The sequence below is a fragment of the Pangasianodon hypophthalmus genome, chromosome 1, assembly GCF_027358585.1.
Source record: "Pangasianodon hypophthalmus isolate fPanHyp1 chromosome 1, fPanHyp1.pri, whole genome shotgun sequence".
Taxonomy (NCBI): Eukaryota; Metazoa; Chordata; class Actinopteri; order Siluriformes; family Pangasiidae; genus Pangasianodon; species Pangasianodon hypophthalmus.
Genome location: NC_069710.1, coordinates 31,330,914 through 31,358,171, shown reverse-complemented (window position 1 = coordinate 31,358,171; position 27,258 = coordinate 31,330,914). Strand labels below are relative to the sequence as shown.

Genomic DNA, 27,258 nt, shown 5'->3' with positions numbered 1-27,258 from the left:
CCTCTACTTGCTGCTGTTATTTATTAATTTTTTTTCAGCTTAATAATAGTGCAGGTTTGGATGTGTATATGATGACATTTAACGCTCAGCAACCTGCTTCCTTTGTCCTGATTGGTCAGTGCTACACAGCATTTTAGAATATATTAAATGAAAAATATTGTAATTATTTAGTTACATGTTGGTAGTCATGAAAAGATAGAAAATATTTAATGTTAACATCTACATTTTATGTGTTTAATGACTTTTTTTTGGACAAGGTGTCCTTTTTGATATTAAAGTGAACATTTTGGTATTGTGACAACCCCAGTTTTTAGCATCCTTGATGTTTGCTGCTCAGTTTTTGGGTACAGTGAGTTTTGAAGAGAATAAGGGAAGAAGAGTAGCTCTCTCTCACTCCACTTTTCTGCTGCTTTCTGCATTCCCTCCTATGAGACAGCATAATGATCACTCATGCGTTTAGTTGCATAAGAGCCAGATTGGAATTTAATGGAGAAAGTAAGATGGTTGAAGATGGAGCAAAACTTTTCCCCCATTCCGCTTTGCATGGCCGTTATTCAGCAATACCACTTCTTCATCATTCTTTCTTTTTTTTTTTTTTTTTTAACCTTCTCTCACACGGTCCTTATATTGAATGTATTGTCTGCTGCTCTGCTGCATGAATATTAACAGGAATGTGCTTGAATTTGGGTTCTGTTCTTCTTACTAACCCCCATCCCACCTCACGCTCATAGCTTCATTACATAGATACATACTTTTTTGCATTTTTGTGTGTCTGCATGTTTTCTCTTCTGTTATAACCCATTTACGTTGCATTATGTGTATGAAAACAGTATATCATATTTTATTAAGTGCCTGATATGAACTTGCCAGTTTGGGACAAATCTGTACATGATATGTTTTGAAACTGAAGAATAGAGCGGTTTAATGGTCCTGTTTTTTTTTTTTTTTTTTATTTTTAATGTTATCTGTATAAGCTAAAATAATTTTCACAAGCCCCGTGCTGATTGTGTTACAGAGCATAATTACACATCCGTGCCCCGATCATCTCGTTAACGAGCTAAAATCTCCCCATGGTGCTTTATATGAAATTCCTGTTTGCTCGGCGCGCTCATCACGGTGCTGTCACGCTGGCATAATCACGCTTGTTTAGTAAACACGCAAATAGACGCTGCCGCTGCCATGGAGACGGGCTGACACTTGATAACGAGGAGCATCGTGTCGAGTGTTGAGTGGATTTAGCCTCGCTGGCCTGCTGTCAGCTCGCTGTGTCTGGAAAGAGTGACTCAGCCCAATGTACTGTTTCACTCCGGGGACAAAATTACAGTTACACACCAGTAAGCAGAAGATCACAGATCCGAGTTTAAATCCACCCTGGATTTAATATTTAGTCGTTCCTGGATTCATTCTCCTCAGAGGTTTACGCCTACATTTTGATACCAGTCAGTAACGAATGCCCCTATTTCGAATAAATGTGTCATGTTTTATACCTTTTTTTTTTTTTTTTTTTTTTTGGACGGAGATAAGTCTATGTGTCTGTTGCAGTTTTAAGTGTATGAGGTGGTTGTATAAAAAGCTAAACCAATAAAAATGCAAAAACAAACATGAAATGTTCATAGTAATAGTACAGCTAACCTCCGTCTTTAAAATCGCACAGAATGCCGGCTAGATAAAAATACCAAACTTCTGCAGCGTGATCGATTATAATCCGGGCAAAATAACAAAACTGCGAAACTACGAATGGATTTGCAGTCAGTTCTCTACAACAAGACTCGATTTAATCTAATTCTCAATGCCAAATAATTTGTCAGCATATATTATTTATTATACTTTGGAATATGTAAGATCTTTCATGTCACTGCAGGGGGTTAAGGAAAATAGGTGCCTCATTGTTTTGCATATTTCATCATGTGATCAGATTTTTCCCAAGCTCCTAATCGGTATCGTTTGCATTTGTTTTATGTAATGCCTGTATATGCCTGTTATTTCTGTTTTTCATATGCCTGCTCATTTTGCTATTTTTTTTTGTTGGATTCATCATTTGGCTGTGCATTTTTGTTCACTCTTTTATTCCACTCATCCTCCCTCCTCCCTCTCCCCGTCCCGGTTCCCGCTCCTGCCGCTGTCCCTCAGGTTGGATGGAGCAGCCGTAGTGCCGTAAGCTCCCCGTCCTGGTCTCCGGAGCACTCAGAGGCCTTGGATGGCTCTAAGAACCGGCAGCAGCAGGGCGAGCTTGTCTGGACGACGAGACTGGTAAATGAAGGGCTGTGGCAGTGGGCGGAGCTTGGTTGTTGCATGTACAGGAGTGTCAGATAGCAGGACAGGGCGGGGTCAATAATTGATACTTGAACAGATTGTTCTAAATCAGTTGTATTTTCCTTCATATTTTCTCTGTATGATGAGTGATAGCACTGATTATTGCTGGGAGTTCATCTTGGCAATGTGTACTTGCTTCTGGTATTTTATATGCTTCTGGTATGTGAATAAATTTGAGCCTCAAGTCTCCAGAGAGCTAAGAGCTGACAATTTTTTTTGACAACAACAGACAGTACGACTTTTAGGGATGCAAAGTGGTTGGGCCAACTGACATGACGAAGTTGAGTGAACTTTAGCTTTAATGCAAATGACAAGTGAAGCAAGTTGGTGAGTAGCAGGAGGAGTCAGGGATGCTGGTGTGTGTCTGTGGTGCTGGTTCTGTCTTGACTGAAAATGATCATGTAACCGTTCCTTATCGCAGCTCTTGATCCAAATGAGCCTCAATCCTGCTGTTACATGCTTGAAGTGTTTGATTTACACAAAACCAAACACCCCCGGTGTTTCCGCCATTTTATTTCAGTACATCAAACTGTTTAAGCTTCTAAAATAGACGAATAGCAGTTTTTTTTTTTAAAGGTCTTTCAGTCACACGCTATACGTAGACGATCATTCACAGAAGTAATTTTTTATATATACAGTTAACTTCCCTCCAAATTTTAGTTTTAGTGTACAGATGTTTGATTTATGGTCACATGGGTGGTTTTGTATACGTTCTGCAGCTAGCTTGTGTGGATTTCATACTAGCCTTGTGAAACCATGGCAACTGGCAGTAAACTAAAGATAGGACACGCCCACTAGTGATCAGCAAAATAGAGCGATTTGAGTGATGCAAGGCGCTACCCCAAAATTGGGTTAAGAAGTGTATGAATTGTTCAGCAAACCTGTGAGATGATCTGTGTGTGTGTGTGTGTGTGTGTGTAAAACATGATGCCTCATCAAATGGCCTTGGATGTATTTCTCTGAAGTGAGTGGATGTGTGTGTTGTGTTTGGGCCGTGTTAACCCCTTAAACTCCTCTCACTGCTACCTGAACACACTGAACACACTGAACACATTCCCTATTGTTGTCACTGAAAATCTCATAGTAGTTACTGAATAACATGCAGGTCGATTAAAAAACTAAGTTACCCCTTGTGAATGTTAACATTATAACAGGAAACACTGGAACACTATAACACAAGGATTACACACGGTTAAGTTACTGATTACAGAAATTAAATTGTAATTTAATTCCTTTAAAGGATCTCTACTTTCACAGCAATAAAACAACAGTATTGTAATATAAAAGTAAAGAAAGCTGTTACCAGTAAGCGTTACCATTCCTTTTAATCACCCTGTACTTTGAGTTCCCGCAGGACGCAACAAAAAACGTCAGACAAACAAACACCACGTTCATTAACCTTCATTTACATTCATTCATCCTTAGTAACCGCCTGATCAGGGTCACTCTGGTTTAAATCTGCCTGATGATTCATTTATATTTTGGAGACTAAATTATTTCGTAAATATTGCGAGCAGCAAAGGGGCAAACAAAAAGAATAACAGCGTGAGTGGGATTTTTTTTTTTTTTTTAAATGCACGCACGTCTCTAGCTGCGACTGATTATGAACTGCTGCGGATGAGGAAGAGTCAGAGACAGAATTCACACACCATGCTGACGCTGCTGACATTTCTACCGCTGTGGTTTTTCCAGTGTTTTTTTTTTTTTTCCCTTCTTTCTTAGTAGAAAAAAAACCTTCCAGTTTATGCTACGCCCACTTCGTTTTTAAATCTGGATTCAGATATTTGGAGAAATAACCAGATACAGATTGTGGCATTGTGTTACAGCCTAAAGTGAATGGATAGGGACTGTTTTCTGTATAAATGTGCTTGTTTTATGTCAGTGAATTGGGTTCTTTATTTCTTAATTCTGTATTAATATTTTCACAATATGTAATAAGATGAGACTCTAGGCAATCTCTACAGTATAGGCAGACAGAGTGATTTTAGTATTGCTTCTTTTTTTTTTTTTAATGTCATGTTAGTATAATTTGGCAGTGATAACCATAGGTTTGAAGTTTAATGTTTGAACATTAAGCTGGTTTTAAATGAACATTGAGCTGGTTTTGTCACACTTGGCAACTCGAGACATTGCAGCAGTCATTTTGTTTTATTGTTGCGAAAAATTATAGTGGGTAAAAATTGTGATTTGATGATTGTGCTTGTAATTAGGAAGTCGTACAGGAATAAGCCCGGAGTTCAAAGTCCTATACTGAAAGCGCACCACAAATCTACCTGTAATTTTACAGACCACAAAAATTGCTTTTTTGCACTTTTAGAGATTCACAATACAAACCAGACTCCTCTAACTTTGCGTTTTGTTTAAAACCTAGATGCAGATTTAGGCAGGAAACTAATTTTGATTCAGTGGTGCTGTGGTTAAATGGCGGTTTTGAAGATTGAGTAATTGCAGGGAGATTTGATTAATCTGTGACTGATTGTTCAGCTCTAATTTTACTTACTGTTGAGGCCACAGTGCACACAGACATAATGAGTAGTTCTCTGTGTATTTATTAACGCCATCTTAACTGAGCATTCTTTAGCATTTATGTCGCTTCTTCTGTGCATGAAATCTTTGCAAGATAAGGCAACAGGTACATCGTTTATTAAATTGATGCATTATTTATTTAATTAGTGTTTGTTTGCTTTGGCTCGAGACAGCAGTTCACTTACAGCCTGTACGGGCATCATTTTATTTTTGAGGTGGAGTCACAATGTAATCCAGAAATCGATTGAAGTCTGCCATCATTAATTCATCAATTCTTTAAACTGTGCTCAGAATAATCGAGGAGAGACAAGGCATCCAGAGCAAGGACACTCACACACACACACACACACACACACACACACTTTCTACCCGCTGGTGTTTTGTAGTCTACGAGAATAAGACAAGGACAACAAGTACAAATTTAACAAGAATTAAATAAACACAAAATGCTGTTGAATTCTTGAAGTCTCTGATGTCACAGTTCAGATTAATCAATCACAGGTTTATATTAACGCTCTTGGTTTAATACGTTATTGTTTCTATGGTAACTACACAAGGACTTGTACGGTGGACGCTCCACATAATCTGCGTCTTAAAACACGTCTTGCCCAAATTGTTTTATCAATTAAAAACAGACTTCTATAAAAGACATCCATATTAGAAGTGCCTTTTCTGTATATAGGCTCAAACATCCACATACTGTATAAGCTATAATAATTATTAAGATTGACGTTAATTTGGTGTGTAAGTGACGCTCCAGCGAGCATGGGACGTCTCGCATGGCAAATATGTACAATATATCTTCTCCTAGCTTCCCTTCATCTTCTTCTCAAAGGGAGGAGCCAGGATATGGGGAAATGATGCAAGGAAAGGAAATGAGGAAGTGCAATTAAAGAAATGAGAAGAAACCGTTGATTGCTTATCTTCCTGCGTGTGCATGATAAAGCCTGTGCCACGCCTTTCCCAAATGATTTCCCTGCTCGAAATGCCACATTTTCCGTACAATACAATACAGCTCAAAAAGCTTTAGAAAGGAAAAAAAGGCAAATAAAAAACAGCATGAAGGAAGAAGCAGGAAATAAAAAATGTAATAGAAATTCTAAAATTAATCATAATAATAAAACAGTCAAATTAACAGTAAAAAAAAAAAAAATATATATATATATATATATATATATATATATATATATATATATATATATATATAGCTTCCATTTATTTACTCAAGTTATAGTGCTAAAAACCTTTCACTTCAGGTAAAGTATCAATAATAATATTAATAATAATAATGATAATAATAATAATAATATAGCAACTTTCACACATTAAAATCAGGGGTGTGAATCTCCTACTTTCAGACAGTGTGATAGGCTTCACGAAGTATATACACTACAGAAACAATAAATTAAACAACTAACATCGCCAAACGCTTCAGTTCACTACTTGTCTGGTACGATTCAATTAAGCACTGATTATTTGTTGGTATAATTTGATTCATCATGAATAGGATTCGATTCAGCATTGATATGATTCAATTCAGCACTGATACAGTTCAATTTAGCACCAAGATGAATCAATTCAGCACATGTATGATTTAGTTCAGCACTGATTCCATTTGATTCAGCACTGAAGCAATTGAATTCAGCACCAATATGAATCAATTCAGCATAAATATGATTCAATTCAGCACCAATACAATTAGATTCAGCACGGGTATGACCTGATTCAGCACCGATGCAGTTGAATTCAGCACCACTATGAATCAATTCAGCATAAATATGATTCAATTCAGCACAGATACGATTTGATTCAGCACTGATGTGATTCGATTCAGCATGAATGCGATTCGATTCAACACTGATGTGATTCAATATAGGACGAGTATGCGTCAGTTCTGGTCTGGTTTGTGGTTTGCAAGGTTTGTGGTGTTATGACACATCCAGTTCCTGTGTTTACATCATTGCCGGACAAAGTGTGCTCATCTGAAAACAGCAGCTTTTACCAGCAGCCTCAACACTAGAAGGTTGTACCATTGTAGAGTAATTCTGTATCCACTGTGATTATTGTGGTGTTTAGCCTCTTTGTATTTTGCGTTAAGGCCTTGCATTAATTTTACATTGGCACTGGAGCTGTAACCCTCTTTAACATGATTTGAGAAATATCCTCATACACAGCCTGGTTACTGTAACAGATTCATTTATTTTATTATTTTTTTCTGGTATTCCTTGGCAGATTGCTTTCATCTAGACTCCACTGACCAGCCTCTGTGATTCATGTGTGTCGTTTGAGCACCAAATGATGAATTTTGTCCTAACTTTGCGATTACCAGGACAATCAGATGAGTAGGCCTGCCACGATAACTAAAGAGATAATTGGGATAAACGATATTATTGTCATTTTAAGACCATTTTATGCAACTGATATAATGATAATATAATAGCATATTTTCGTCAGAAGACAAAAACTATCCTTTAAATTTACTCAGTATATCGTCATATTGATTAATTTTAGTCAATTGTACTCTGACTAAAATGGCATTGAATATTAGTCAAGAGAAAATGCAAAAATTAAACCAAATATTATTGATTTATGATTCTACCTTGTGCATTTGTGTCATTTTGTGCAGAGCAAGTTGTAATATTACGTTTGTGTTATGTATATGTCTGATTAATCTCACATGTGTATAGGATGCGTCTGGGAGAGTTAATTAACCCCCGGTGTTCATTCACTGTTCAGCTTCAGCTCACGCAGCGTAAGCGACTCAATCCCCGACATTATTGACTATAACCAGATTATTTGAAACACTAGAACTTTTCTTTCTAGATTTTTCTTCTTCAAAAAACATTGTTAGTGCGTTGTTAATATCTTGCGTGTCATTTTTTTTCAGCTGTATGTTATAATTAAAATCGGTGCTAGTGCTTGCTACACATCTTCGAATGCACACAGTTGTTGCATTCGAATGTGTGTTTTTATTTTAAATTCGATGAATATTCGAAGTTGGAATGTGAATGTGACAGGCCTAGAGCAGACGAGAGGACAGAAGCAGTGTGAATGTTTAAAATGTCGGGGTGTCAGGAATCTCCCCCTGGCGCCGGGGGCCGCGTGCAGTTCAGTGTTTTATTCTCCGAGTTATTGACCCAGTTCTGTTTTCTCGCTTGTGTATTTTGGATTATCCCTGCTTTTGCTGTTCGCTGATCGCCTGACCTGTGCCTGTGTTCTGTTTACTGATTTTGATTCACGATTTGGATTTGTCTGCTTGCCTCTCAAATAAAATGCTTGAACTGCATTTGCATCTGTCTCTACTCGCCAAACATGACATGGTGACATTCATTCTTACATAAACAAACACGCATGTAAACACATTGGGCAATATCGAGGTCATGTCCATATATCATACGAGAAGTCGATAATGTAATTATTGTGACAGGCCTACAGATGAGAGGCCCATATCAGATCCGAGCCGTTTACACGTATGCATCAATATCCCATCTGTGTCAGAAGTCAGAGCTAAAAATGAGAATTGGTTGGCGATGTAAATGAAGCCTCTCTGTCATGCACGTGAAGGATTTTACAGCAGGCGTTCACGCTTCACTGCATCTCCCTTTTTCCCTCCATAATTCATTTTTGCAGAAATTAGCTGCAGACTGTACAGGCGTCAGGGCGCGCCTCCTCCTCCTCCTCCTCCCCCTCCTCCTCCTCTTTCTCGGGCCGTCTCTCTAAATGAATTTGACGTTTCCTGTCTTGAGTGGGTAATTATCTGGGAGGAAGCAGGATTCGGGCCAGAGCCTCAGCTTAGTGGCGAGTGCAATGCAACGCGATGCCATCGGACGCAGGTCAGGCTGGTAGGAACAGGACTGTAACGTGAACCCAGGGCCAGGGTAGTGTTCCGCTCAGATGGGCTGGAACAAAGCCACACCCACACACGCGCACACACACACACACACACACACACAGTCTATGGTTATCTCCATTTCAGACATTTAATAAAACTTTGGTGACAGTTTTTTTTTGTTCATCATCAGTATTGTGATGATTTTTGCGAAATCCCTTCATGACGTTCCTCGTGAGTCTTTGAGGATGCGTTTTTTTTTTTTTTTTTCCTCCCCTCCTCTTGGAGATGGACAGATTTAGCCAAGATGGCCTTCGTGGTGATTTATCAGGACCATCAGTAAACTGGAATGGGTGGCTCCTGGTTTGGAGCAGGGTGGAACTTTCAGCAACCAAATTAAACATGGATTTTTGTGTGATAAATATTTATTTGATTTTTTTTTGTTGTTTTTAGGAACAGGCACACACACACACACACACACACACACACACACACACACACACACACACACACAAAAGATCACTAGTGCAGTTTTTTGTGTTAGTTTGGCTAATAACGTTACATTTTTGCTAACTGTAGCTGGGATTATTGTGTAAAATTTTCTCTTTCTCCTCTCGTCCGCTCTCTCAGGGCCGTGGATCGGGTTTTCCCGGGCGGAGACGTCCTCGAGGAGCTAACCTGTCTGGCCGAGGGGGCAGAGGACGATCCCGACTGAAGATGGACAGCAGCTTTCTGGTGGCCCCTGGGGTACAAATCCCACCATACCGCACTCTTCATCATCATCATCATCATCATCATCATCCTCCCATCTCTTTACACACATGAATAATAGAGTCTTCACTCATTCTCAGCAGGCAGAGCACTCAGACACAGTGAAGAGTTTTTTTTTTCTTTCCTCAAACTGATGAATTCTGGTATTTATTTTTTCTCCCGTGGGAGAGATTTGGTTTGGATTTTCACATTCTCTCAGCAAACACGGAGCTCCAGGTGCAGTGGTGGAGTCCAATCCGCAGAACGCAGCCTGATACAGTTTTATTTACACGTGGAGGATGTGTTGGGTTTAGATAATGACACCACTGTTTTATATTAATATCTCACACACTCCAAAATGCTGTTAAAAGCTTCCAGATATTTTCTCAAGTGAAGATGGGAAAAGTACAAACTCCTAAATTTAAAGTATAAAAAGTAAAAGTATAAGAATGACATCTGCACCTATAATAATAATAATAATAATAATAATGAAACAATACTTTGGCAAAAATGAGTATTAATACAGCTTCCAAAAAATACTAATAACAATACTCATTTTTCACACACACACACACACACACACACAAACAATCATCTCAATGTTAAGCAGAACAGACGAAAAGCTAAAAAGTGTGTGCGTGTGTGTGTGCGTGTGTGTGTGCGTGTGTGTGTGCGTGTGTGTGTGCGTGTGTGTGTGCGTGTGCGTGTGTGCGCACGCAGGTGAACTTTCTTGAGACTCCACATGTGGTGAAAGAGGAAGAGGAGAACACCATGCACAATACAGTCGTCATGTTCTCCAGCTCCGACACCTTCACACTCAAACAGGTGTGTGTGTGTGTTATTGTGTGCACCATTGTATATTGTGTTTGTCATTGTGTGTGATAGACCATTGTATTTGTGTCATTATGTTTGTCATTGTGTGTGTGTCAGTTACGTTGATCGTGTTTGCCTTTTGTGTGTCTCATTTGTGTGTGTCATTCGTGTGTCGTTGTGTGCTTGTCATTGTCTTTATTCATTTGTGTCATTATGTTTGTCATTGTGTTTGTCATTCCCGTCATGTGTGTGTGTCATCTGTGTGCTTGTTATTGCGTGCTTGTCATTGTCTTCGTCATTTGTGTTTGTCATTCATGTCGTTGTGTGTGTCGTGTTTGTCATCATGATTTTCATTGCATTTGCAGTTGTGTGCTTCATTTGTTTTTGTCATTGTATGTGTCATTATCACTGTGTGCATCTTTTTGATTGTGATTTGTATTAGTTATTTGTGTTCATGTTTTGTGTTTGTCAATCTGTGTGTGATTGTCATTTTGTGTGTCATTTTGAGTGTTGTCACATTTGACATTGTGTGTATCATAGTGTTTGTCGTCATAATTCTCATTGTGTTTGCCATTGTATGTGTTTATCATTCGTGTTTGTCTTTGTGTGTGTCATTTTGTGTCATTATGTTTGTCATTGTGAATGTGTATGTAATGGTCATTGTCATTATTTGTGTGTGTGTGTGTGTGTGTGTGTGTGTGTGTACGTGCCTCACTCTCTCATTTACATTTCTCAAATATGTGAGGTCACAGCCCTCCACTAACTCAGCTGTGTGTCTGTGTGTGTCTGTGTGTGTCTGTGTCTCTGTGTGTGTGTTTGTGTGCATGCCAGAGGTTATCCTCTAGGTGTGTGAGATTAAACAGACTCACCCACTCTCTGTCTCTGTTTCTCTCTCTCTCTCTCTCTCTCTCTCTCTCTCTCTCTCTCTCTCTCTCTCTCTCTCTGCAGGACATGTGTGTGGTGTGTGGGAGTTTTGGTCAGGGTGCTGAGGGCAGACTCCTGGCCTGTTCTCAGTGTGGTCAGTGCTATCACCCCTTCTGCGTCAGCATTAAGGTAACATTTCATTCTCACTCTGTAGCAGAGATGTCTCAGCCTGCTTACACACACACACACACACACACACACACACACACACACACACACACACTCTTGCTATTTAATGTCATTATCTAATCAACTCTGCACCCTAAGAGGATGGTGAATATGAGCCAGTTATTCATGGCTTTATGTTCCGTATCTTATTTGCTCGTGTATGTGTGTGTGTGTGTGTGTGTGTGCGCGTGCGCGCACGCGCGCTGTAATTACTCACCCGAGCTGTTCATAACGCACGTGATTAATGAGAGCAGGTCCGAGGGTTGGGTTTGTAGCTTTCCTGTCACTGACCCTTACACACTCAGCTTATTTTCCTGCACGATGAAGAAATCCCATCAGCCCCTGCTCCTAATCGTCTCTCTACACATTATACAGCTGTTTCCAGCTGCTGAGGTTAAAAGCTCATTATTTGTCATTAAGAGAGTGACATTATGTGCAGTAGCACAGGTGGAGGCTAATGGCTGTGCAGAGTCAGGAGCGGTGGTGTAGAGAGGATGTTTAGGGAAAATAAACCCTAGTCTTTACACAGAGCTGGAAAAAGATTATTCACTTTCAGCAGGGTTTCCTGCCGTCTAGCTTAAAACCAGCACCTCACCGTTTCATCCCCCGCGGAGCTAGCTGGGTTTTTCTTTCTTCCTCACTGCATTCCCTTCTTTCTTTACGTCTTTACTTCTTTCTTTCTTTACTTCTCTACTTTACTTCTTTCTTTCCTTCTTTCCTTCTTTACTGCTCTTTCTTTCTTTCTTTCTTTCTTTCTGTACTTCTTCCTTTCTTTTTCTTTCTTTATTTCTTTCTTTATTTTTTACTTCTTTCTTTCTTCCTTTCTTTTTGTTACATTTTCTTTGTCTTCTTCCTTCCTTCTTTACTTCCTTAGTGTATTTCTTACTTAAATCCACATTTGGGTGTTTTTTTTTTCCTTTCTTCCTTCCTTCCTTCTTTCTTTACTTGCTTACTGCATTCCCACCTTCCTTCCTTCCTTCCTTCCTTCCTTCCTTCCTTACATACTTCTTTCCTTCATTTTCTTCCTTCCATCCTTGGTTACTTATTGCTTCCTTCTTTAGTTCCTTCGTTCTTTCTTCACTTGTTTCCTAACTTCTTGCCTTTTTCCTTCCTTCCTGCTTTTCTTCCTTTCTTCCTTCCATCCTATTTTGCATACTTATTTACTTCCTCCTTTTCTTCCTTTGTTCTTTCCTCACTTAGCTCCTAACCTCTTTACTTACTTATTTTTTAATGTATATATTTAAAAAATAATAAAAAAACATTAATACAATAAATGGAATTAAAAGTTGTGCCAGTTGGATGAAAAGAAAAAGAAAATTGCTCAGTAACAGAAAATGAACACATGAAGAGTTCTCTCCTATACTGATCTATAGTTTATAGATTAAAACTTCTTAGTGTTGGGGAAATTCTCTGTTTTGCTGTTAGTCTCAGGACATGTGTTTTATTTAAAGCACCATTCAGGCTTTCTTCTCAATTCACACTTTTATGTTTAGACACTTGACAAGTCCTTCCTATTTAAATCGAAACTCTGCTGCTCTTTTCGAGCGCGCTCCTCCTGCAGAATTTAGTGCTTTTGACCCTGAAACAACTCCAGAGTTATGAGGTGTGATGTGAGGGAGATGCACTGGGACCTCTCTCGGTTATTTATATCCGCTGTGAGTCATTGCTGTGAGCTTTCTTACTTCAGCATGTTCTATCTGATAAAATCCATCATGCTTCATTGTGGATGGAAGTTGTGTATTGCGAGGTCACAGAGTCACCAGTGGATTGATTTTTCTCTTTACACACATCTACTAATCTGTAAATAGCAGCTGATCCTTTAGGAAACACCTCCGAGACGGGGGATGACCTGCAAACACACACACGCATACATACAGTTGTTTGTTCATGGTGTGTGGGATTAGACGATGCTGTGTACGTTAACCTGTTCCTGACCCCTGACTGTGTGTGTGTGTGTGTGTGTGTTACAGATGAATAAGGTGGTGTTAAGTAAAGGCTGGCGGTGTTTAGAGTGCACGGTGTGTGAGGCGTGTGGACAGGCCAGCGATCCCGGACGCTTGCTGCTGTGTGACGACTGTGATATCAGCTACCACACTTACTGCCTCGACCCGCCGCTGCAGAACGTACCCAAGGGCAGCTGGAAGTGCAAATGGTATGCACACACACACACACACACACACACACACACACACACACACACACACACACCCACACACACACGAGATGCACGAGAAGCTGTTTTTTTTCATACCTTAAAAACAAAATGAATGCTAAATAAACGTGTAGACGTGTGTGTTTTGTTCATAATTAATGCTCAGTGTCGTGCTGTTATGGGAAAATAATCAACGACGCAGTGGTGTGATGAAGCGGAGTTACTGTTACAGCCGATACCTCTCTTTCTGTCACTCTCTCACTTCATCATTTACTTCCTTCTTTCTTTTTTTTTTACTTATTATCTTTCTTTCCTCTTCATTCCTTCTTTTCTCCATTTCTTTCTATCCTTCCTTCCTTAGTTTCCTTCTTTCTTACACATTTCCTTCCTTCCTTATTTACTTCTCTCCTTTTTTACATCCTTCCTTCTTTGTCCTTTCTTCTATCCTTTCTTATGTATTTCCTTATTCCCTGTCTACTTCCTTCCTCTTTACTTACCTTTTTTTACATCCTACCTTCATTCATTCATTCATTCATTCATTCCCTCTAAACTTCCTTCCTTTCTTCCTCATTTCCTTCCTTCCTTCCTTCCTTCCTTCCTTCCTTCCTATAATAATCCCAAAGTTGATTATTTTCCTATAACAGCTCGTCCCAAAGAGTTTTATTCCTCTTAGACCACAACAATTTTTCAGCGATTACAAATTTTTGTCTACATCTCCTGCTGTAATTCTTCCTCCCTGATCGTTAGCAGGGGGTTAACAGCTGTTTTCACACCACACACACACACACACACACACACACACACACACACACACACACGGGGATTTCCTTCCTATTTGCTGTCATTTCAGACGTAATCCTCAGTTACACAGCACTGCATTAACACTCTGCAAGAGCTTCAGTGTGATAGGAACTGTTCCAATATTTATTTTTAGGGCAGATCGCTCAGTGCTCAGCTCTGTGCACACTTACAGGTGTGTTCATCAGTGCAGAACCGTCACGACGTGAGCCAGGAATTCTTACGAAACATGACCCTGTGTGTTTGATAAAATTGTGTAATTTCTCACAATCTGTCTCTCTCTTGCTCTTTGTGTCTTTATTGCTTTCTGCCTCCTTCTCCCTGTCTCTCTCTCCCTCTCTCTACCTCTCTTTGTGTCTTTCTTTCTCCCTCTTTCTCTCTCTCTCTCTCTCTCTCTCTCTCTCTCTCTGTCATTCTTTCTGTCTCTCTCTCTCCTCTCACTATTTGTCTACATCTTTCCCCCCTTATTCTCTCTAACTGACTATCTGTCTGTCTGTCTCTCTGTCTGTCTATCTCTTTCTCTCTCTGTCTCACTGTCTGTCTCTGTCTCTTTCTATCTCTCTCTGTCTCTATCCCCCCCCCCCCCCCCCCGTCTGTCTCTCTCTCTCTCTTTCTTTCCTCCTCCAGGTGTGTGTCGTGTACTCAGTGTGGAGCCACGTCCCCCGGGCTGCGCTGTGATTGGCAGAATAACTACACGCAGTGCGGTCCGTGTGCCAGCCTGGCCGTGTGCCCGGTGTGTGTGCGTGAATACAGGGAGGATGAGCTGATCCTGCAGTGCCGGCAGTGCGACAGGTGGGCACGTCTCCATGGCACAGGTGCCCGGTTTGGCACGGGAGAGCATGTCTGGGGAGAGAATAGAGAAATTAGGAGTAGAGAGGGATGGCCATGTTTAAATCTCTGTGAGATGTGGATAATTAATTATGCTTGGATTGGTTTTCTTTAAGGCTTTCTACTGTTTCAGTGTTTTCTCTGCTCTAATACACCAAATTAAACTACCCTAGCTTATTATTAGACCAGTTTACCCCACCTTCACACTGGCAAGTGTCAAGTCGCCCATCTTGTGGGCGGGGCTAACTAGTTAAACCCAAATTAAATAACACACTAATCAGTGTGAAAATTGGTTGTATGATTTATGCTTGGCTTTGCACTAGCTTCATTAGCAGGTTAGCAAAGCCTGCTAACTGTACTAGCTATTTAAACTCACGAGAGGCACCAGCTCTCTCTCCACTACTCCCTCCTAAGCTTTATTTTTCTTTATTCTCAATTATTATTATTTTAGTCTCTATTCACAATTAATGAGAGGTCTAATATATAGCCTGTATGTATATATATATATATGTGTGTGTGTGTGTATATATATATATATGTATATATATATATATATATATATATATATATATATATATATATATATATATATGTGTATATATTTTAAATAAATAAGCACAGAAACTTGTATATCTATGCAAGATATTCTGCAATAATATAGTATAAAAAATAAAACAATATAGCCTAAAAATATAAAAATTTCAGGTTTATTTATGGTTCAGACATTAATAAAATTGCTGCTAAAGAAAACAGCTAAAAATGTATATATATAAATTTTTACTTTAGCTTTTATTTATTTGCTTTATTGTTACATTACATTTGTAATATTTGAAGTATTATACTATTCTATTTTTATGCACTTATTATTTATTATATTTTATGTTAGTTTTCTTCTTTCTGTCAATTTTACTATTTTATTTTCGAATACACTGTTTTTTTTACTTCACATTATAAAGTGCTTAATTTTAAATGTATATGTGCTGTATAAATAGAGTGTTGTTATTATTATTATTATTATTAAAGAGCATATTGTAAAGGGGCCAATGCACTTTTTATTTCAAACGTACATGATGTTTGTTAAGTGTGTATGAGTGTTGTATTGGTCAGATCTGGGTGTATTTACTTTTGCCCGGTCCTCAGGTGGATGCACGCGTCCTGTCAGGGTCTGAACTCGGATGAAGAGGTGGAGAACGCGGCGGATGACGGCTTTGACTGCACGATGTGCAGAATGCTGACGCTCCCCAGCCAGGGTACGTACGAGCTCTCAGTGGAACATTCAGAAGAGATTTTGCATAGATGTGATTAATGGAGCAGAACAGGTTTTTTTCCCTAATGTGTAGGAATATTATGTAATTATAATGCGTCAGAGCATCTGGCTGTGCCATTCTGCTCCATCATTGCTTTAATTAGTGCTACCATTTGAGAAATCGAGAGTCCTGCAGAGCTTCAGCTTTACATTTACATTTCTTATTTCCTCATTTGGCTGCTGCTTTTATCCAAAGTGACTTACAACTGAGACGGGATGCAGCTGAGCAGATGAAGGTTATGAGGCCCAGCAGAGGCAACCATGTCAGTTTTTTTCAGCACAGATATATTGATGACACAGAATAACCAGATTTATGATTGAAATTGAACCGCAGATAAATAAAACTGTGAAGCCTTTGTTAAAGTGTGAAGCTATAAGTGGATTCGTTATCGTTAAGCCACGGACATTTGTTCCGAGATGCAACTTATAGGAAGTCTCTACACCAGGTATTTCCTAATAATCAGTGCTAATATTAAGCAGACAGTTACAGATTAACCTCATACACACCCGGCTCACGGAGATGCAGGAGCGTCAATAACAGAGACGTCAGACAGGTGAGATTGTTTAGGGCTGGAGATAAACTGTGTAACAGAGCGAGCTCCCGCGTTCGGCCGTCTCACTTCGGAGATAATCCACGGAACAGAACAGAAGCCAAGGGCTCATGGCGGCATTCGAGCAGCAGAAGGATGTGTCGGCATTTCAGCCAGTGAAACACATTCCCGGCCAAATTTAATATATTAAAATAGCAGATGGCCTAAATGTGAAATTTCATTCCAGCCTGTTCTCGTTTATAATGTGGTGGCTTTGGGCTGATGTGTTTAGTCTGTGATGGAGTCAACTTGCATTATTACGCATGTAAAAGAAGCCAAAACAAATGAATGTGAAGGAAACCTGAATAATTGTGTGTTTTGTGTATGTGTTTTGTTCCAGGTGTTCCTGTTGCAAAGCTCACAGAGAGTAGCAGCAGCAGCAGCATTGAGCCACCAGTGGCCATACAGACTGCGCCTAGAATCAGGGAGTATGGTAAATATATACACACACACACACACACACACACACACACGTGTACACACACCGTCTAATTTATTTTTAGGCTACGGTTTTTAAAGATCTGGGCATATGTGTGTTAAATATGGGTGTAAACAAATACTGATGTTTCAAACTGAAATATCAGTTTAACTGTCTCTGATACAGACGTGTCGCTTTACAAGCCTAGATTTAAATCAAAACATAAAAGATTTTACGGTTAAACAGTCAAAAATCTGATTCTGCCGCCAATTAAAAATCGACGCACACTCCCTGGATTGTGTGAGAAGGACCGAGAACGAGAGAGTCTTAAGTACTAAACCCAAATACTTTGAATTCAACAAAAAGTACAGTGGAAATTCTTGATGACGAAGGCAGCATGGAGTGTTTTTCTGTCTAAGTGCCACATTTACAAAGCCGTATTATAATCCTACACAAACACACATTTCCTTCACCTTTATTAGAAGAGCTTGTCGTAGGGGGCGTGGCCACAGAAGTTGTCCTTGATCATTAGTAGGTCACATGACCATAGGAACTCAATAACAAACCTAAAACTCCCAGAAGCATCACTTCTCTTTTAAACATCTAGAACTTTTAAATCTGTAGCTAACTTAGCTAATGTCATTGATGATACACAGCAGCCATGACGTTTGTCATATCAATTGCAGAGAATATAATAAATTAAAACTTTAAAAACTTGCGACTGAAACCCCTCTCATGCCTGCAGGGATAATAGCTAGCTGACTTGTTTACTAGCAGTTGACTAGCAGTTGACTAGCCGGCTACCTAACTCAGCCAGTGTTGGTCATGAAGAGACAGTGTTGGAATATATTTTGACAGATGTTTTATAAATGACTGAGGATGAGGATGGATTTGTCACATCTTTCTCCCTATCAGACTTCCAGAAGACGTACACTCAGGATGGTGTGTGTCTGACTGAATCGGGTCTGTGCCAGCTGCAGAGCCTGTCCGTGTCTTCTGGACGGCGCCGCCGGGCCAAACCCAAACTCCGACTCAGGATCATCAACCAGAACAGCGTGGCCGTGCTTCAGGCTCCACCGGATCCTCAGTCCGAGTTCTCCAGAGAGGGTGACATGGATGACAGCAGAGGTACGTGTGTGTGTGTGTGTGTGTGTGTGTGTGTGTGTGTGTGTGTGTGTGTGTGCATCACTCAGAGGATGGGTTCCTCTTAAAGTTCCCCTGAAATGAAAACTGGTATTTCAGAGCCTTGTGTTCCTGTCCCTGTAGACACCACCAATACAATAGTGCATCTGGAAAATATTACTTTTGGAAATCTTCTCGTAGCAGTGTTACAGTTTCAGTCATTTCTGGGAAACGATTATGATTTTTTAAATGACTTATCCTCCCCTTTTTTAAATGCTCTCTAGAATGTATATGTCCTGCCCCTAGCGGCGTGTCTTGCTCTACAGTAGCAGCTCATTAGCCGTAAACATGGTTGGTTGCTATGTTTTGGCTGTGTATCTTGCTGTACACTATAACTTTTACCAACCATCGCTAGATCGACAGTTGGAGTCTGTTCATTTGGAAGAGGGTGGAGTTTGTGTGAGTTCATGGTCATGTGTTTTCCCAGCTTGAGGCTGTTCAGTCCCAGAACGTCGCTACTTCAGACTGATGGAGAATTCCGTCTTTATACACCATCGAGGTTTCTCCTTCAGTAAGAGTCAGTACTATCATTTTATCACCATCTGTCACCATTGACGCCTGGTTAAAGTGGGTGAAGGCGATGGTGAGAAATCCTCCACAGCTGACAGAAGGCTTTGCCGTTCTCCATATTTAGCTAGTTCTCTAAGCTCCTGTCAGGTGTGTTTATGTTGTACGGGCGTGTGGCTTATTTCGACGCTGTTGGTTGTTGTGTAAATCAGTCAAGCGCTTCAACACATCATCACTCTGACTTCCTGTTTTAAAAGACAATACGTCAAAATACGACAGCAGATCACGCCTCTCAAACCATATCTTGAGGACTTTAAGTTTCTTCCTTTACACATTAATTCACATTAATTCACTTTAATACACTTTAACTGTATCTGTCCAGTGTTGTCACTGGTTGGTTCTAGAGATCTAAATCTACATCTAGATTTATATAAATCTGCGTTGTGACAGTGTCTGTTGTAAAATGGACTACATAAGGACTGCTGCTCTGCTCTGTGTGTTTCCCAGCTTTATTGGGGATAAGTGGGATTTCTGCTATTGTTTGGATAGCATAATCAAGACAACTGCGTCTTAAGTAACTGATTCTTAATACGATGTCGAGTTGATGGCGATGGATATTTTTAGTGCTCGGTTCACTCTGGTGTCTAATCAGCACACAGAGATGGAGAAGAGAAGATGTAACCCCGTTAGCTAAAGAGAAGGAAAGGATAAGAGCTAGGTGGAGAATGTTGGAGGGAGATGGAGACGTGCTGTGGTGCTGGGAGTGCAAAAGCGTGTAATGAATCTGTCTAAGGGAAGAAAAGCTTTGAAAAAAGCAGCAGTCAGTAAATTGTACCGTGAGCTCCTGGCCTGCTCTCACCTAATTAATGACTGCTTCATCCATCAGCAGGGCAGGAGAAGGGTTTGAAGATCTCAATCCTCTCGCAGTAACACTAAACAGGGTCCCTACTGTCACAGAAATCCCAGAAAAAGTCATGGAATAGATAAAAATTTAGACCAGAAAATAATAGTTTTGGAAAAGTTGTGAATTTTTTTTATTACCTCTGATATTATCATGAGTCACTTCAGGGCAGCGGTTCTTAATTTAATAATTTTTCTATTTAAGGACCCCTCTGTGGGTACCGAGTGTCAGCGTGACCCACCCAAACCCCAGAAAACAATGACAGAAAACTTGTGAAGTGGGCACATTTGGTTGACGAATATTGAAGGTTAATAACATTTAACATTCAGCATCTACTCTTTTTAAACACGCAACGTTTTACTCTCATACATGCAGTCGTCAGTGAATATCTCTTTACTAAATACCAGTTCCATCATTTCAGACTTGAAAAAAAAAGACTTATTTTCTTCCAAGATATGAAAATTAACCACTACAAGAAGCTTTATTTCCTAATCATAACTGGCTTGATTAATTTTACTCAGGTTTTAGAGCTCCTGGAAGTTTTCTTTTAATTAACCCTTTAATAGTGTCCGTGCTCATGTTGTTGACACTCATGGACAGTCAATTTAAGGCTCTTTTTTTTTATTTATTTATTTATTTATTTATTTTATTTTTTATTTTTAATTTTTTTAGGAAAATATAAGATGCAAATCACCCCCAAATCACTTGAGATCATTACTGTAAATTAAAGCAAGCTTCTGTAGCTCTGTAGTTCTCAAGCTTTACTTGCTTTCTCCATTAAAAAATTAAGTAAAATGATTGTGCCAGATTCCACTGAATGTATGTTTGTCTGTTCAGAAATGATATTTTCTAAAAAAAAAAAAAAAAAAAAAAAAAAAAAATTGTCATTATATATTTTTGACCTGAATGTTAAAAATTTTGGACATTGGAAGATTGATTGATGATGATGATGATTGTTTTAGGCATACTCCCTTAGCTTTTTTTTTTTTTTTTTTTTTTTATCAACTCATGGCCAATCCATTTACTTTCCAAAAATCTAAAGAATCTGGATATGTGTATAAATAATTTCTGCATGAAAGGGTTAAATTGTGTGTTTCTTGTCTTCATTAGACAGAATTGTTGCTCTTAACAGTGTTGAATGATTTATTTGTTTATATTCTGGGGGCCGGTTGAGTTCATTAGGAAGTATCGCAGGCATGTAGATGGAGAAATGCCTGTGGTAGGAAGCAGGTGCACTTACACGTGGGAGGTGCAGGATTGAAATATAGTCTCGCTCTCAGCACAAACTTGTAGGCTGAGGGTCAGGAAACATCGATAGAGATTTTAGAACAGCCTGTGTTTGTGTGTGTGTGTGTGTGTGTGTGTGTGTGTGTGTAATACAATAACCTGCTAAGTGAGATTGTGCATTACTATGTGTAGAGGGGGATCTGATGGATTGTGACGGGAAGTCTGACTCGAGCCCTGAGCGAGAGCCCAACGATGAAGAACTGAAAATCTCTGAAGGCCTCGATGGGATCAAGAAGAGGAAGAGGAAGCCCTACAGGCCAGGTGAGGAAATGGGAAAAGGGAAATATAGAGGGAGTGAGGGGTGGGGGGAGAGAGAGAGAGAGAGAGAGGAAGGGAGTAAAAGAAAGAGTGTAGGGGTGAAAGGGAAGGGGAAGTGCACTTATCGGAAAGGACAGCTCCACTGGAGTGTGAAATGATGTGGCTGCACAATCCCAACCTTAAATAGCATCCCACAGAGCTCCTGGCTAAGCAGCACTTCCGAAAAGAACTCTTACTCTGAGCTCTAGAAAAAAAAAAAAACAAGTAATCTCTTAAAAGAGCTTAGCATTTTTTTAATACTTGTAGCAGTATAGCTCAATTTAAATACGACGTGCTTCTTTAAGTGGAAGTTAAGTTTTGCACTTCTGTTCATTTTTCCCCCTTAAGCAGTGCCTGTTATCATATATGGACTTAAATTGTTACCTTGGTGAGAATTCATGTGTTTTTTTTGCCACTCAGTTCAAACTGTAGTCTTCAGCAGAGTTGATTCAGTCCAGTATAGAAATGTACAGTAATGTTAATACTCTGTTAGAATCTCTAGGTATCCTGCAGCCCAGGACTATTTTGTGTTAACCAAATAATTTTGTAGACAAAAACTAAGATTAAAATGTCATTAATGACTTTTTTTCAAGAAGTAAGCTAAACGATAGCTAAATAGTATTTCAGAATTCTACTCAAATTATATGACAGAATGTAACAACAACATTTTCCTCAGCTAGTAATAAATGAGATGAAAATGTCAGAACCGGTGGCGTGACCAGGAGTCTTGTCTGATGTGCGTGTGTATGTGCTAATGATTTGTAAAAGATCCTGTTGTACTGCTTACTTGGTTTCATTACATTAACAGCATTTTCTGTTATAGTGGCTTTATTTTATTTATCCAGAGCAGGAGGAAGGCTTTTGTAATCCCGTACTGTGAAACAATCTGCCATTCCATTTAATAAGGAGTTATAACGTATTTGAGATGTGAATACTGAGTAGAATAATTAGTGGAAATGATTGGGGGTGGGGGGAGGATAGCACCTTTACTTTTCATTGACTAAACTGTTCAGTTATAGTTTACTAAAACTGTAGTTTTAAAAGATGGCAAGTTAGAATCCCAGCAATCATCTGAGGCTGTCATCCATGGCTGTGAGTCCAAGAGAGCAAAATTGGCCATGTTCTCTGGGTGGGAGGGGTAGCATACTCTCATTTCCCCGTCAATCACAGCAACATGAGCCAGTCGTACATGTCTGTGAGCTCATGTATGCGGAAGAGGGTGGATAGCACTTTCCTCCGAGTGTGTGATGCAGCCTGAGCAGCAGTTAGAAAAGGTTCAGCCACCTTGCTTCATGTGTTTTGGAGGAAGCACATTAGCCTTCACCCTCGCTGGTTGGTAGCTGTGGTTAGGTAGTGGTGAGCTCGCTGGCGGGTGGGAATTTGCCGGACTAAATTAGAGAGAATATGTGGGGAAAAATACAAGATTATTGTTGATTTTCAAACAACTAAGACCAACTACATTTAAATTAGCTGTTAAAATGAACACTGTCTCAGACTTACAGCTTTCACTTGGGGTTGTGTGTGTGAAGGTGAGTCAAATGAAAACCTTAAAATTGTCCATTGTTCTCAACAGCCCCTTCTACTGCTGCCTTAAACCTGATACAATTTTGTGAAAACCTGTTTGCAATAAACAATGCACAAAAATAAATAAATCAATAAATAATTGTGCATCCACATTGATTGTGCAGAAATTACAGCTCTATAGAACGCAATCCCCATTTCAGGAGAACATAAGCTAGCAAAGGTTCTTGTGTCAGTTTTATATGCAGCAGTTGCATCAACTTGTACATCACATTTTACTCGAGGCAAAAAGTTCCAAAAAACAAACAAGAACTGAAAACTGCATGGCCTGGCACAGCAGCAGCAGAAAGATACCCAACGTCTGGTATGAAGTTCAGACTTCTGCCTGTCAAATCTTTTGGAACAATGGACTAATTATTTGTCCAAAGATTATGCTAATTTTCCCAATTACTTTTGCTTGCTTGCCTGTGTATAAAGAATAGGCTGTGATTCATTTATGGTGTGCCAGATTTCGATGCAAATTCCCTTTAATTAAATTTGACATTCTGTGTGTTAACTTTATAGCCATTGTTTCATTTAGGATTCGCTGAAGTTCAGAACTGAAACTGCACAAACTAGGTATTTTCTGATGACTTTTATCGGAAAGGACAGCTCCAGCATAAAGCAATGACATGCAATGGCATTGCTTTGCAGTGACATTGCTTGATACCATGAAGCTTATATTTGGATATGTTGATATGTTAAAATATAACTGATACTTGGTGAGTAGATGATGATGCATTAATCCTTTGCTTGATATCTTAATACAAGAATTATGGTCAGAATTTAAAAAACAGGGTCCTGTTCCTATACTGGTTCAACCTAATCTCTGGAAGACAATAGACAAGCAATTTTCTTCCAGTTTCATCATAGCTACTTAGCTAGCTTTTCCCTCTCACATGTCAGCTACCAATCTTGAGATCTTCCTCTCGGTCACATGAAGCCAGCCACCGCAACATCGATGTAGCACCCAAATTGCTGCTAATGCTATGTCACGGGGCAGCTGAAGACTCTGCAGAAAGCATTATCTCCCCTCTTCCGCATCCATAAGCTGACGAACGCCTAAAGTTGTCTTGTGTTGCTTTGATTGACAGGAGAGGGTCACGCCATCCATTCCATCCAGGAAGCACTGCCATTTTTGCTGCCTTGGACTCCCGGCCGCAGATAGCTATGTCATCGTCATGTGGTCGGGTGAAAGCTTTTCTGCGCCACTTGGAAGCCAGAGTTTAGAGCTCTTGATTCAGATATTGCTTTTGGCTTGGTTATTATTGCATGTACTGCTTTCTCATGGATTGTTGTGTTGCCCTAACCTCTGTGCTGATTTTGTCAGGACCCTGAGGCAAGAGAGTTTCTAAGTCAGATAGATTTGGATAGCATCAAATTTAGGACGCATTTACATTTGGCAGACTTTGTTATGCAAAGCAGCTAACAGTTGAGCCGATGAGTGTTAAGGGTTTTGCTCTTGGCAGCATGGTGGTACCGGGATTCAAACAAACATACAACCTTCAGATCAATAGTCCAGACCCCAAACTGCTGAACCACCACTGCTATTCATGAAAAAGATCTTAGGATGAACCGATCAGTGGTGCTAATGCGGCTGTGCATCAGTGAAAACTAGCAGCTGTGACACCTTCCTAACGAATGGCTACTTTTCAGGCATTATTAGCAATGTAACATTTGTTTCCTTTGTTTTAAATAAGAAATAATGGAATGGATTCATGTCCACTTTTCACTAATTGAGCTTTTTCTTGGCTGTGTTTTTACCCGATCAATAGAACCAAAGGCATTATGGAGGATTGATAGTGTGTTGGTGTTCAGTTTCAGACATTAGTCAGGGGATTTTCATTTATATCTTTAAACCTACCATTTTTTTTTTTTTTAATAAAGATCGGGCATGACTTTGGGCTTATAACTGGAAGATTTATGAGCTCATATCCCAGCATGGCCAAGCTACCATGGTTGGGTCCTTGAGCAAGACCTTTAACTGTCAACTGCTCAGTTGCATCCTGTCAGTTTGGATAAAAGCATCTACCAAATGAGGAAATGTAAATGTGTATTTCAAAGATGTTTTACACAACTGGATTATACACCCTAAATATTATTTTATTGATAGTTTTGAGGCCTGCAGCTATATCTCTTGGCTTAAAATTTAGTTATCTCTTTTTTGCCCATTCATAACTTCAGTTGGATGCTAGTTTGCATAAGTGCTCATTGGCATCTCAGAGGAAGAATGGCTGAGGAAGCGGCGTGGACCGTGCCAGACTGGCTCGCCCAAAATAGGCTCACCTGAAATAGTTCCTGGAGTGCAGTGCAAAGCAAGAAGCCAAGATGAATCACCCTGCTGCCAGGCTGCAGCTCGTGCGTCAGCCTGAATAATAGAGATTAATGTCAGCGTTTCACTATCAGTGTCCCACATTATTAATTCCTGACTGGATCCATTACCTAGTTTGGAGCTCATATTGGCATTTGTTTTTTGATCTCTCATCACTTTCTTTCTAGGTATTGGTGGGTTTATGGTTCGCCAGAGGAGCAAGACTGGGCAAGGCAAAACCAAGCGATGCCTGAACAGGAAGGACTCCACTGGATCGCTTGGAGAAAACCCCACTGGGAAAGATGAAGGTAAGGTTGAAATTCCATTCGAAATTCCAGTCCAAACTTCAGTTCCAGCTCTTGGGAGCAGTTTTGCCGGTCTTGCGATTTTTACACTCAATATGTGGGCTGATTTTTGGAACAAGGATGCAGATGGAAAAAGCAAGTACACGGGTGGTCACTTATTTTTGGGATAGTCCAAAAATAGTCCATGGCCACCAATGGAAATATTTTAATGGAAATTATTAGAATTAAATCGAATAAAATTCTGCAAACATAGACTACGGCATACAAAGGAAAAGGATAAGTGCAGAAAGTGTCTGAGGTACAGAACCATTTCTGTAGACAAGATATCTACTGAAAATCAGAAGTGTGTGTGCGCGCCATGGTCAACTTGATTCCCAAAGACTGAGAAAAATGTGAATGTGTCTGCCTTTTCCAGTGGCCAAACTTTTTGGGTTAGTTTCAGGTATTTTTATGCCTCTTTTATATATAGATATAATTGGGCTGGAAATTTTACTGAGACCTGGCAACCCTGATTGGAAGCCCATTTTTGTGGGGTTTTTTTTGTGAACAAACAAACTTGGCACAGTGTTTTGAAGAGGGTTTAATAATTACTTACCTGATTAATTTTGGTGTGTAGAGTACAGACACCATAAACTGTGTACTGAATAGAAAATTATTGATCCATTTAGTCAAGAAAGTATGGTCAGTGTACTTTCCATTCATTGGATATCATTTTGAAATGCTGAAAAAAAATAGTAATTTTAATGTGGGCCAAGAAAAATACAAATAGAATAAAAACATTCTTGTTTTCCTTTTTTTAAAAGAAAAATGAATGAATGTAATGTATACAGAGCTAGTATGATTGATGTCTGAATGGAAATCCAAATTCACTACACAAAAAATTAAATTTTAGTAAAGACCTTTTCTAAAAATTATAAAATAAAAAAGCTGTATCTTCTGTATCTTTTTTTTTTATATATATATGAGTGAGTCACACTTTTCTCCTCCTCTGGTTGCCCAGGCTGGAATGAACCAGACACCCCTGTAGACGAGACGCCGCCTGTGGTTGAACCTTTAGAGAAGGTCAAGAAAAGGTACAGGAAGAAGAAAACCAAACTGGAGGAGGCGTTCCCCTCATATCTCCAGGTACATCACTGCACCATGCTCCTTTACCATTCAGAAATTTGTCCTGGGATTTAATTTAATAGCGTTCCAGTTTCATTTCCTATGCACTGGTCCAGTCCTGGGCTCCATTCTTGCTTTGTGCATTACTGAGTTAGCTGCATTGCATTGTTGGCGAATTGCTTATTTAATTCCAGAGCCGTTCTCTTTGAAGGTTCTTTTCAAAAGACAAGAAGTCTATAAGCTCAAATCTGCTTACGAGCAGCAGATGTTATTTGTATAATTTGTCGTTTAAAATGGCCAAATCGAGGTCACATAATTGTAATGTGGACTCACCGTTTACTTTTTCAAGCTCTGCCATGCAGGTTTGTTACATCAATGGGAAGAAGTTT

The 27,258-nt window shown here is 39.5% G+C and overlaps 1 protein-coding gene across 8 annotated transcripts in view; it reads left to right on the top strand.

The window, feature by feature from the left end:
• kmt2ca (lysine (K)-specific methyltransferase 2Ca) overlaps positions 1-27,258 on the top strand; it is a 161,217-nt gene that overhangs the window by 97,490 nt on the left and 36,469 nt on the right. For 7 of the 8 annotated variants that reach the window (XM_034305542.2, XM_034305559.2, XM_034305563.2 and 4 more), the window contains exons 15-26: positions 2,131-2,250; positions 9,299-9,415; positions 10,139-10,243; positions 11,180-11,284; positions 13,294-13,475; positions 14,901-15,065; positions 16,242-16,351; positions 17,338-17,430; positions 18,331-18,543; positions 21,425-21,553; positions 25,649-25,768; positions 26,766-26,890. In XM_034305542.2, the coding sequence (XP_034161433.2) occupies positions 2,131-2,250; positions 9,299-9,415; positions 10,139-10,243; positions 11,180-11,284; positions 13,294-13,475; positions 14,901-15,065; positions 16,242-16,351; positions 17,338-17,430; positions 18,331-18,543; positions 21,425-21,553; positions 25,649-25,768; positions 26,766-26,890 (1,584 nt within the window). The remainder of the gene's footprint in view (positions 1-2,130; positions 2,251-9,298; positions 9,416-10,138; positions 10,244-11,179; positions 11,285-13,293; positions 13,476-14,900; positions 15,066-16,241; positions 16,352-17,337; positions 17,431-18,330; positions 18,544-21,424; positions 21,554-25,648; positions 25,769-26,765; positions 26,891-27,258) is intronic. The other variant, XM_034305555.2, reaches the window with a different exon arrangement.